Below are 13408 nucleotides of genomic sequence, written 5' to 3'. Positions count from 1 at the left end.
CCCGACAGAAACTAGTCTGAATAGAAGGTCAGGTCAACCGCGGTCGTCCAAACAATTTTGATTACCAGCATACAACGAATGGGTTGACCCGGTCGACCAGGCATGTCGAAATACCTGCAAACGCGTTTTGAGCTCAGGCTAGATAAACAAGGATTACATTTCACCTTAAGAGACCAACGATTTAACCTATAGTGAGTTCCGAGATTTTTCTAGATATAATTGGCCCATATCGTACAAGAATGGTCTGAAATCCGCGACTTCATACTAACGTAACAACGCAGAGGTTAGCGTACGAAATTACACATAGAAGGACACTGTTTACCTTGATATTTCCACCACTAATAACCTATCCTTTTTGCGCCAAATAAATGCAAATCAAGTCTTGAAGACTAATTTAAGAAGAAGCTCTATAGCTCGGTGCAAACTCCGATGCCGCCTATTCAAATGCACGTAAAATGCTGAAATGCTTTTATGAGAAAACCCCTGGACCGATTTCAACGAGATTTGTTGAATTTGTGAGAGAAAGTTAAGTCTAGTGACTGTATAAAGACTAATTTTGACTTAGGGCCTGGACTTCCTTAATGTCCGAAAATTGGTAAGTTTAAAATAAAATGGAAGCACGAAGTTCACAATTCCGTAAGTCCGCACCAAATACAGATATCGCAGTTCTGTATAGCATTCGTTAAAACATCTAAATCTGACAAATTTCATGTATTAATTTACAGCTTACGCGAATTTGTTACAATGTTTACGAGGGCTTCGCAAAGGTCCTAGTCACATATTAGTGGAGTATATATTTGAGAGCGGTGCATATTAAAACCACTGTGTCCGCTTTCGATGTATTATTATGTGTAATTTGTAAAACTGTGATATGGTTTTTCATCGCTGAGTAAAAGTTGTGAACTTGATAGTATCGTTTCTTTTTTGAAATTTTGCAATTTTCAACAATTTGAGCTAAAAGATCGACGGCCTAAATGAAACTCTAATTCACTGGAATTAAACTTTTTTTCTTTTAGCTGCAACAAACTTCATCAAATTTGGCGCACTGGTTGCCGAGAATTTTTCCGTTCCCACGTATTTAGATAGGAGCCCCCAAGCTTACGTTCCCCTTAATATTGTTCCTCTTTAGTTCCGTATTAAGTCGCGAGGCAAGCCACTGTAGCAGGCCCCATAGTTCTAAACTATTGATCGTGGGTGTACACTCGAGCTTACGGGCTTGTTTGAACAAACCCCATAAAGTAGCAGTCAGTAGGTGTGTCGGGCCGAAATAGATAGTCAGATGCATCATGTAAAGTCGTCGGTATGCATGGTTAGCGTCGGTGCAGTTGAACTTGGTCAGCGTGCCTGCAAGGAGTGTGTTGAACCGCGTGACCCGCTTGGCAAAATGCATGTCATAGCGGCCAGGCCAAGTTGTTATCCAGGTCAGCCCGACATTTAGCTGAAACCGTTAGCATCGCCGATCGTGTAAACGAAGCTGATATCGAGATCGTTTGCATTTGGCTTGCTATAACAGGGTGGCTGGTCTAACACATAACACCTTTTTTTTTCCAGTTGCATCTTTTTCATTCTTTCCTTCCTTTATTCTCGGCGATTTGTTTACAGTGCTGCTGCAAACTCTGGCAAGAGGAAGTCTTCGAGTGATGCCCAGTCTACCTTGATCGCTCCTGTGTGTTCGATGTGCGTCTGAAATCAAGAAAAAAGTGTGCTGGGTTATACATAGTCTTAATAACAAGTTCTTGAAGCTTTCTGCAATAGGATATAGCCATGGACAAAGAATCACCGCCTCACTGCGAAACTGCGCCGGCATAATGATTCAACTGCCAACAGTCTACAGAAGCGTAGTCACGTTTGCACGACCCGAGAGCGTGTGAACTGCGTAACGATCACTTTAGTTACAAATCCCCGTGTCGTTTTTTGGCGTCAGTACCTACGATTGCAGATGTGATCGCGAAGATGCGCTGCTTCTATTTTTTTTTTCAGCACGCAAGTAACTAAGCACGGTCTTAAGTAGCGCTAGCTTGACGAAACACAACAACGAAGAAGGGAGACACGCACCAAGCGCTACAACTTTCAACTAAGTTAATTGAAAGAAGACAAAAAAGGCTTTAGTACAAAGGAAATGGAACCAGCCAGAAAGCCAACAGTGGCATGTACATTATCATGGGGTGCGCATGAAACCAATCTCTTTGTCACGGCTTGTCACCCGTTCGCCGTCTGTGGGCTATGCAAGCCGGTTGGTCGTTCCGTACTCAAGCGAACACAGCGAATGAGTCAGAGCCGGGAGACAGAAAGAAAAAAATTCATTTAGCGGCTGACGACACACAATTTAAATGAAACACAAAAAACACAAGTACACTAACACACATGCACTTAATCTAGATCAATGATGAAGACAAAAGAAATACAACGAACAGGTAACAGTATTTATAGAAATCAACACTACACAAAACACACTTAACGGTGGTCAACTAAACAGAGTTAAAAACAAAACAAATGATGGCATACGCATGGCCGGGCAGCAGCAGCAAGTCCATAAAGCGTGGAGTCGACGGCAGAGCTTTCCCGAAGAACGCTGGCAAGCTGTTGTCGTTGAGGTGGATGCGATTGCTGGGCTGGGTTTCCCGGGAGTTTAGGTCTGACGTCTTCTCTCGAGCAGGTTGAGCTCACTTGAGGGGAATTACTGTCAGATTCGTTGCAGACGTTTGTTTGTAGTCTCGTAAGTCAACTAGTAACTCGCAGTTCAGACGCGGCTTGGCGGCCCAGGCGATACTGGACGGCACTAGCTCATTGACGCTTCTCAGCAGATTGTACGCTCAGCTTCTGGACTGCTTAGCTCGGTCTAAAACCTGCGTTTAAATAACTTCTGCTTTCCCTAGGTCACTGTGTTGGGGAACGGCAGATATTGGTGACGATCCAATCAAGTTCACCCAATCGGATGCCGGCTCCTCCCAAGGTCTTGGCCGCGCCCCTTTTAATTAGGGGCGAGGGAACGGGTGATTGCCCCCTGCTGATAGTGGTCTCGCACTTGTATTGCACCACACAAGCACACCCTTGAGTCCGTGGCGGGCCTATATTGTTCGTTCACAAACACAGGAGAAACGACGACAGCCGGCCATACGGCGCTGTCGGCAGACATACACTGTCAGCAATTCGTGGACACAGGATTGCACAGAGACGCCACATATTTCGGAGTATTCGCACCCTTGCCTGCTTAGCAAGCTTCTCAATGCACGCGCAGGGCAGATAATACACAGGGGTTCGTACAAAAAAGCGTCGGGGCGTGACAATCGCGCCGACGACAAAAAAATAATCTCTAAACCTGTCTTCGACTTCTTTCGGCCGCTTGCCCGAGTGGCCGGCAATAACCGTCTTGCTCGCCGGTTCCTGTTCCTATGACCTTTTGGCGCCCGTTGATCGGTGCTTCGCCGAATCGAATAATGCCGCACCGTGACACTCTTCTTTTAACAATGATACAGATGTCAGACTTATGCACGTGTCACCCCTACAACGCATGTAGTAAGCCTCAGCTACTTCTCTTGTGATCGTGCCGTGATGTCCATACAACACGGTGGTTCTTTCAAACTTTGGTTGGCATCCGCACGTGGTGAAATGCTGAACCATATATTAACAAGGCGGAAATCTTGAAGGAGCGCTGTGTTCCCGCAATCGCACGTTTAGGCAACGGCCAGTTCGGCCTATAACACCTGTCACATGTCATCGGTATTCTGTATACAACGCCACGTTTGCACGTTAGAAACTTCTTGACGTGTTTTATCTGGCATCCCATCATCGATGACTGCGTCTAAGCACGTTTTTTTCCCAACTTTGCAGATCCCTTGTAGCTTATGCTTGGCCTAAAAGACTACCCTAACGCCAAAGCGCTCCCCCACTTTTTTCAGCCTATGTGAAAGGCCATGAACACATGGCAATACAGCCGCTTTATTCGAAGTCCTAGAGCTTCGCCTTACGTCCCTTTGGTCATCACTAGGGCCGGGCAGAGATACTTTGCAATTGTATCATATAATACGATACAAGATACTCAGGCAACAAGTATTTGAGATACAGATACAAGATACTACCGCAATTATTGTATCCGATACAATATTTTCCATTTGTATCTTAAGATACTTCGACACATTTGAAAATTTCTCATTATAGATCTGTATATAATGTGGCAGCAAACGCGTATGCACAAAAATGTTTGCTTAGAAATTTCTTAACGCCGACAAACCTTGCTTCATTTGAATGAAATGTCTGTTAGTATCTGAAAATTTTCGTCTTGCTCAAATTATAATATTTTAATTCCGAAACAGCTTATTGGAGTTGCTACCCGCCGCGGTTGCTCAGTGGCTATGGTGTTGGGCTGCTGAGCAAGAGGTCGCGGAATCGAATCCCGGCCACGGCGGCCGCATTTCGATGGGGGCGAAATACGAAAACACCCGTGTGCTTAGATTTAGGTGCACGTTAAAGAACCCCAGGTGGTCAAAATTTCCGGAGTCCTCCACTACGGCGTGCCTCATAATCAGAAAGTGGTTTTGGCACGTAAAACCCCAAATATTATTATTATTATTGGAGTTGCTTTAGCTGCTTAACACGAAAGCTTATAAGCTGCGCTGTCAGCTGCTTTTGCTCGTCGGCTTTGTAATTGACAGGAGTCGCTGCTCAACTTGTCGACCAACTAGCGGGCCGCCATCTAATTACAACATCAATAAGAAACCTCTACACGATGGCGCAAATACAGCTGTGGAGTTTGATATGTGAAGTTTTTCTGCCTGCCCTCACTGGAGGGCTCTGGCGGAAAGATAAAAGGATGTCGCTGCCTTTAGTTTAATTCAGGTGACTTAGTGGCAGCAGTATCAGCTTGAGAAGCGGAGTTCAGCCAAAGTTTATAGTTTTGCACGGTGTTGTTGCGATAGCCAGTATCTTGTATCGTGAGGTACATGATACATTCTTCCATGTATCGGAAATACAGACAATGATACATGCCATGCCAGACGTATCATGATACAGGTACAAGATACCAAAATAGTATCTAAGATAGTATCTAAGATACTTGTATCTTCGATACTGCCCCAGCACTGTCACTCTTTAGCTTATTATCTTTTTGCAGGTAGACGTAATAACATGGCTAGGATAACCTGCATTTCTTAGTTTTCCAACCTGTCAGGCGAAGCTCTCTCGGTATTTGTGATGCACGATTTTTTAAGGCCGATTTCAGGCATGGAAGTGCGATGCCATCCTTCGCCAGTCTAGAATGACCAGATTTATACCTAAGGACTGTTTTCAGTGATCGGGGGGAATATGACCAGCAGACGCGATCTTGTTGAAAGAACAGACCCAAGTCAAATAAGTTAAACCGTGCTTTGGGACTTTGCACGTGAGCTTTAAACCTTTGCCACACTTCCTGAACACCTTAATATATTGACCATTTGCACACTAAGACACTCTTTTCGAAAACAAACCAATGGGCATAATCGCAAAGAACTCTTCCTTGACATCTACGTAACGCAATGCTCTTTTTGCTAGGCCACCCTAACTGAGACTCAATATGGCTGTCTACCTTAGCCAGAAAGATTTAACTAAGCACGGGAGCAACCCACGATCCTATACACACACCGGAGCTCTGGGTGCAGTCAGAACCTTTCCAAGATATGACAGTCGAAGATAAATAGAAGCTCAGGATCTCAAGAAACGTGTCAACATAAACACCACAGCGACTTATAAATGCCTGCTCATCATTGTCTTCTGTAATACATTGTTTCACACTTTGCAAAAGGGGACCTTGGGACAATGAATGATAGTGGTGTCACACGTACACTTCTGATGGCGATCGGGGCCGATCCGGATTGTATTTACCGATCGCGATCAACAATCGTCGCTGCTACGCGGTCCAACGCTCCGGATCGAATCATTATTTTCTGCTGATCGTTGGTACGTAACTCTCAGGACTGCATAATGTCTTAGCTGCAAGTTCAGATTTGCAAAATATGGTTAAATTTGCACAATATTTCTATTTTGCAGTTTAGTATTGCTGATAAAAAATGTTAACCTTTTTATTAGTGGCCCTTATTTTCTTTTTTTGGCGTTTTCAGAATACTGCGCTAGAGGGCGGAGACGTCAGCCTGCGCGATCGCGATCAAGAGGCCTGATGGCGATTTGCGGATCGTAATTGCCGGATCCAGAGTCAGCATGATCACAATCGCAAATTACCGTGTCGCAACACTCGATCCGGATCAAGTTCAATGCGGATCGGCCTCAGCCGATCGCAATCAGAAGTGTACATGTGACACTGGTATAAAACAGATCTTCCACATCTACACTAAACTCAACTAGTTGCTGAATGTTGCCATCAGAAAGGAACTGAACCACGATTCCACAGCTAGGAGCTAAGTACGGATCGTTCACATCCAAATGCGACAATAGCATCTGCAAATAGGAAAATACCGCACTGCCACATAACACGTTCTGATACAACGCTCCTAAAACACATATCAGGCTTATGGGACTTCATTGCAGAGAACACTTCGAGAGTCAAGCCCTTAGCCCTCTTTACTTCCTTTAGAACTTTGTTTGAGTTGTGCCGTCTCAGAAAGGCACAAGCTGTTTCCTTCAACTTGGACACATTAAAATCGACAGATTTAGAATTCTTTCCGATGGCAGAAGACTCTTTTCCGAAAAGATGCAAATGGGTATGATCGCAAAAAAATCTTCCTTGTCAGACACTATAGGTCTTAAATTGTTATTCCCCATGAACTCCACCATCCATGAGAGCTGATTTTTTGTGGTAGTACTCTGGGACGCACTGTTTGAATGTACCACTGTCGACGGCGCACCTAGTCCTGTCCTCTTCTTGCACAAGGCGTGTAACCGTCCTTGTCAGCGACACTTTCTCAAAGCGATGCAACGTCGGCTCTCGGCAGAGCTTTGGCCCGCGGCTCAGTAGCTTTTGGTGGCACTCGAGAACCTGAACATTCCCCATGAGCAGTTATCCTTCCTTTTCTTTGGGCTTGTTTCTCTTGGGCATCATGACACGATCACACGGGAGATAGCCGAGGCTTATTACATGCGTTGTAGTCAGACATTTGTATCATTGTTCAAAGAAGAGCTGGATTTCATGCGCACCCTGTGATAATATATATATCGTTTCTGGTTGGTTGCGTTTTTTGTGTACTAAAGCTTCTTGTTTTCCTCCAATAAACTTCAGTTGAAAGTTTCAGTGGTTGGTGGTGTGTCTCCCATCTTTGTTCTTGTGTTTCTTCCAAGTTGGCGCTACTTAAGACCATGCTTAGTATAAACCAACTAGCCCAATTTTTCGTTCTATTATGCCCGTAACTTCAAGTTTGCGGCTTACGTTGAGCATTGCCAACAAATGATCAATACAATGACTGGTCTCAGTATCCTGCTGACGCGAAGAAGGATTGCTGGGCATGACATATAACCACATGTGCACGCATCCGTGCACGCAGAATTCTGTAAGAGGCCCCGCTTTCCTCAATTATGTGACTTTAACAGATCAAGCGTTTAAAAGACTTAATCTCGATTCACACTGATCAGCGATTCGGAGGGTTAATTACTCAATGGCACAGCCATACGAAACCGTGGCCGTGTTATTCCTTGTAATACACACATGTAATACAATTTTATACAAAACCTTTGATCCATTTTGGGGTTTTACGCGCCGAAAACAAGATGTGATTATGAGCATGCCGTAGTGGGGGACTCCGGGTTAATCTTGATCACCTAGGTTTCAAAACGTGCACCCAATGCACGGTACACAGACGTGCGGTTTCTTTTTTTAATTTTTCTCTTATTGAAATCCGGCCCCCGCAGTCGGGATTTGATCCCGCACACTCAGAGAGGATTTGTGTTTTCGGGTGTTCTGGGGGTTGGGCTGTGCGGACTTCAGTACAATACACATCCCAGTGCACTGTAGATTTCAATTTGCGTTCTACTTAATAATTCGATATTCAACGCGTTGTGTTCTTTACGGGCACACAATACAGTATAATTAAGGCTATTTGTAGCACGCCGCAAATGTATACTCGGCGCCACAGTGGAAGAATACATCGAGCTCGGCGCCTAGAAGTGTCTGAAGTAAACGCCAGCTTGAAAATTTCAGCCACTCCTGCGTTCTTTGAATGATATGGATGTACTATATGTAGGAAAAAACACCGCACGATCAAGAATATGCGTAAACTGTTTTTCTTTTTGCGGAATGACATGCGTGCGTTTACTAAATGGTGCTTCTTTTTCTTTTGTTTCTTTCGTTCTTTTCTTTTCCTTTTGCAGTGCCGAAAGATATTTCATGCCAGTTTATGTAGAATAACGTTAACAATAAAAGCGGTGCGTGGTGCCCTTATATTGTGCCTTTTTATTACCGCAAGTGTAGCGACAGTCAACTTATGTTCTCAATTATAGCTTAAAACAAAATCGAGCTTTTCCACGTGCATCTCTTAGCCACGCGTATAGTTCCTTTGTTTCATTATCGTTATCGTACGTTCGCATAATATCTTATCACTTTTCTCTTGCCCGGACTTACATTTGTGACCTGCATTGCATTACACTGAAGAACAAATATTCTGTATTTCCCATACATTTTTCACCTCATCTTTTTTTAAATACTATTTTTTGATCAAAATTATGGAAAAATGACATTCGGTTCGAAAATCTTGCTATTCGAATACAAACTCTTTGTTGCAGACGGACGGCGCGATTTGGAACATGTAGGAAAAGCTAGGAACGCAAGTCAGTCTTATAGAATGTGCAAGTTTTTTTATACAAAAAAAAAATAACAAATGTGGGTCTCACGCCAGCATTCATAATTTAACTTAGCTCAACGTAACGATGCAATTTTAGCAATCACATACAGAGGCTTTTATTTGTGCAATGAACCAAAACTAGTGAGATCAGGAAAATCCTGAGAGCGCAGTAATAATAATAAAAAGAATACAGGTTCTTCAGAACTGATGTATGCCTTGCTATAAAATGGAGCCAGATTACAAGTTGTCGTAAGATATTATTTTTGGCGGTTCATTGCACGGCCAACTATGTAGAAAATAAATGTACAAAGCTGCATTTAAGAATCTTTATTATAAGAAGAGTTATGCTTGTTGGTATATAAAAGAACTACAGAAAGAAACGGGTTTCTGTGAAAATCAACAAAAAAATATTTGAAACACCTCTATGGTTTACCAAAACTATTCAGGAGAGCTAAAGTTCCCCAGATTCGTAGCTCGTCTCCTCTTGATTCTTGTTTTTGTCTAATTTTGTCCGTGAGGCATCTGGCGTCTTTCTTTTGCGCATTTTTTCTTCACTTCTGTCTTCTTTTTTTTTTTTTTTTGCTTGTTGTGCGGCATCAGCACGGTAGCGGGAAAGCTTCGCATTGAGTGGCTGGCGATTTGGGTGACAAGATTTAGTTGTGTAAAGGCCAGGTTCCGTTATAACTTGTTTCAGCTTTTAGCATATTAAGTCTGCTCTCGTTATTGCCGAAATTATTCAGAACGTGATATAGAGCAAACTTGAGAGTCAGATTGCTCACATATACAGGCATAGGTGTCTTTGGTTATGCCTTTTGCCAATTCGTATCACTGAAGCGCGCATCCAGAGCTAGACAACGTTTGGCAGAATTCCAAGATCTACGAATGTTTCCTGCCAGTGCAGAGCTTGACTCTTGTATCCTGCCAGCCGCCCTCCGCATAAAGTACCGAGTTTCAATGTACTTCCTGAAGCACTCCCGTCACCGGGTCCTCGCGCAGTGTGTTTTGTGTGTACCGATTCCCGGCAAACTTTTGTTTCTCTCGCCTTTGCATTCCGAACTTCGTAGTTACTAGTATAAATTAGAAAACTACAACGTACAAAGACAACAAATAACTTCACCCATATGTTCTTTGGACCGACGTGCAAGAAGCCTGGAGAGGGTAAACAACATGTTTCAAACGAAGTGCCCTCACAAACGTAGTGCGTCCCCCAGCCTATGTTCATCACAGATGGAAACGTGCTGCACATGCTTTTAAAGGGCAACTGCAACAAAATTTCACTTTGGTTAAATTGGCTATGAATGAGTGGCGTACGCCACTGAAGCAATCTCGTCAAACTTAAATGGCTAATAAATGTCTATTTTTTATTATAAGATTTTAAATAGTATCTAAGAAGAAGACGCGGGCAGCTGGTGGTGGGCGCATTGACGTTAAGTCCCAGCACGTCGCCTCCAAGATTATTCAGCATGCCACGGGCTCCGCATAATCGGTCATGCTGAGGAGCCACGCATTTTAGGTCATGCGTCACTTCCGGAGAGAGGTAAAGGCGTTTTTTTTTTTCAGTTCAGATATTAAAAGCGGCTGTTTTTGCGAGCTTTTCGCGATACATCTATTCACACTTTAAACGCAAAATTTTAAGCGCAAGCTCCTCTATATGTATATACAATATTTGAAAATTAAGCTTCATATGGGGGGGGGGGTTATCCGAAATTTCGTTGCAATCGGCCTTTCAGCCCTTATTACAGATGTGAACATTAACGTTTGAATACAAGAAAATTTTAAGCGATACAGTAGTTTTTATGTTACAAATGAAACCGCTACCTCCACTTTCGGTTTCACAGACACTGGGTGTGGTTATAAGTTTCGCTATATTTTCAAAGAAACAATTCGGGAACATAACCTTTGCTGGAAAATGTTCTCCAACGAAGAGAAAAAAAACTGGATGTCAACTTAGCTTCATGCCTTACAAACGGATTCGGTGTTCTCTATTATAGTGCTCACGACTCTATGGGTAGCCTAGAATGCAGTTAGCATGCAGTAATGTTTTCAGCGTGTGTCTTCCAAATTAAATTACACGCGGTAGAAGCACCTAAGTACCATTTTCTAGAAGTGATATGTTTCAAAGAGACGCTGTTGACAAGGTAAATTCGCTAAACGTTAGCATTTGGGGCAACACGCATAACCTGGCATTTGTTTAAATTCAGCTTTGTTGACTGTTATTTGCACCTGTTAGATAATCCAATAATATTGCATTGAAGTGTCGTAATAACAATGTTGCTATGAAATTCACGTAAGTTTTCCCAATCGTCGGCCAAGACTAATCGAAGACACAACGGGGAGGAAGGTACAAAAAAGGTCCAAGGGCGTACCTTGTGGAACGCACTGCAATGTAGCAAACAAGGAGTTGTGACCATTTTCACTAACAACGAAATCCCAAACTTTCGATTCACCGCACAAGGTTCGCGTCGAGAAGTAGCAGGCAACGGTATACTTTATTAGAGCGCCTTCTGGTTAAGGTCCAAGAAATGCAGTCTGCGCAGGATGACTCTCAAGGGATTTCAGCTTTCCAGTATGTATGTATATGAAGGCTAAAAAGTGCCAAAGAATCACTGAACATTTTTCAGTTAATATGATGGAACTAAAATGAGAAGTGATACAAAAAATGTGCCACTGCCAGAATCACAGCCAAAATAGGAGCTGCATTGTAGTGAATTAGCTATAGCAGCGCCAGACACTTGCGCTGCGGCATGGCAATTTGGTGCAACACATAAGTTTTTAACAAATGTGTCTTTCTGTACTGCAGCACAATGGTTGCTAGGCAAGTTTTCAAAGCGCAATAAGAGCTTTTTTAACATAGACAGCACAGCGTTCAATTATGCTTAGCAAGTTTAAGTGTTGCGTGAGCATCAGAAGTTGACCCATACCTATAGCCCACCTGAGGTTGGTTGGCGACTGTTTAGTTAAACGGTAAAACGCTTCTTTCAGTGTTGTATAAGCGCTTGAGATACCTGTTATACTACGGGGCTCGTGGATTATGGATTTGCGATAATGATCCGCGTTGGGATGCACTTGTCCCTGGTTTCGAACAGTTCCGAGTTAACTTGATCAGGACGGTTATCGAACTCTTCTGAGGAGTAGTCGGGAAATCTACAGTTTGTTATTAATGATTTCAAGTACAGCTCTTTCGCAGCAAAATATTTTTTTTTCAATTTATCAATCTTAGGATGAGTTCTGTTCAAGTAAAAGATCAGTCATATGTGATCACTTATTATAGGTAGGTATGTAATCTCCGATACAAAATCTGAAATAGTTGTGAGTAATCGATCAAGGATATTCGGAACATTATAGAGACGCTGGTAGCATTTTTATAGCTTAGCAGTTGCCCCGAAACCCGCCACGGTTGTTCAGTGGCTATGTCATTCTGATGCTGCATACGAGTTCGTATAGGTTCGATTCCCGAACGCTGTGGTCGCATTCCGAAAGGCATGAGATCAAAACCGCGCGAGTACCGACGGTGCGCGTTAAAGGAACACGGCCGGTCACGATTAATCCACAATCTACACAAATGAGCGTCATTATCAAAGCAAAACTTTGATTTGGGCTAGTTGGTTCATGGTTATTCAAAAGGCGCAGCGCGACTGGGACGGAGACAAAGAACCGCAAACCACACTAAGTTTCTAAGGAAAGCAAGAGACAGGACCGAGCGAGAAATCGTAGAAGCTTTTTTTATTATTCAAAGATCGCCGGACAACTGCGTCAGCAAGCCATCCATATTTTTGAATGACGCTGAGATCGAGTTTCTTGAAGGTTTTGTTTAGGTCTTAAATGTTTCTCCCCCTTTTAAAGGTGTTCTTTTACCCGCCGTGGTTGCTCAGTGGCTATGGTGTTAGGCTGCTGAGCACGAGGTCGCGGGATCGAATCCCGGCCACGGCGGCCGCATTTCGATGGGGGCGAAAACACCCGTGTACTTAGATTTAGGTGCACGTTAAAGAACCCCAGGTGGTCGAAATTTCCGCAGTCCTCCACTACGGCGTGCCTCATAATCAGAAAGTGGTTTTGGCACGTAAAACCCCGTAATTTAATTTTTAAGGTGTTCTTTTTTTTTTTCATCACAGAAGCTTGCTCAAACCAAGTGTGTGGATACCTTGTTCTGTGCGCATGTTCCTTGCATTATCATTTTTTCTGCATAGTGACTTCGCCTTAGCCCTAAGCATTGACATACGTGACGATAGTAAACTATGTTCGAACATATCTTGTTCTTACTGCTTCTATAGATTTAGCAATGCGTTCTTAAACGTTTGCTGTATCTCGTTTTTGGTTGATCAAATATGTGACCATATCTGTGTTAACTGCGGTGTTATATGGCAAGCCTATTGCGCATAAATAAGCCGGTTTAGGTCCAAATAAAACCAGTTGTTAGTCAGCGCTTGTGATTCCCAGTCACGCTGTGCCTTTTGAATAGCAATTATCAAGCCACGACCTCGGTCGCTTCGTGCTTGTCCGACGGTGAGGAGTAAGCAGTCACTTCAGTCAAGGGGGTCCACTAAGAGCGTGACAGTTGCTCTCTTCGGCAGTTCAGTTTCGCTTAAATTCTATGTGAAATTGGGCGGAATTCATTGAGCTTTAAAATTTGTCACGTCAATTTTTTGCGT

The 13408-nt window shown here is 43.2% G+C and overlaps 1 protein-coding gene across 1 annotated transcript in view; it reads right to left on the bottom strand.

Moving 5' to 3' along the window:
- Nucleotides 1-1552: 1552 nt before the first annotated feature.
- Nucleotides 1553-13408, bottom strand: part of LOC142572592 (uncharacterized) — a 29377-nt gene continuing 17521 nt past the window's right edge. Inside the window, exon 4 of the mRNA XM_075681816.1 lies at nt 1553-1683. Within this exon, the coding sequence (XP_075537931.1) occupies nt 1597-1683 (87 nt within the window). The 3' untranslated portion in view covers nt 1553-1596. The remainder of the gene's footprint in view (nt 1684-13408) is intronic.

The sequence above is a fragment of the Dermacentor variabilis genome, chromosome 1 (assembly GCF_050947875.1).
Source record: "Dermacentor variabilis isolate Ectoservices chromosome 1, ASM5094787v1, whole genome shotgun sequence".
In the NCBI taxonomy this organism is placed as follows: Eukaryota; Metazoa; Arthropoda; class Arachnida; order Ixodida; family Ixodidae; genus Dermacentor; species Dermacentor variabilis.
Note: the sequence above shows the minus strand (reverse complement) of the source record. Positions and strands in the feature narration are given on the sequence as shown.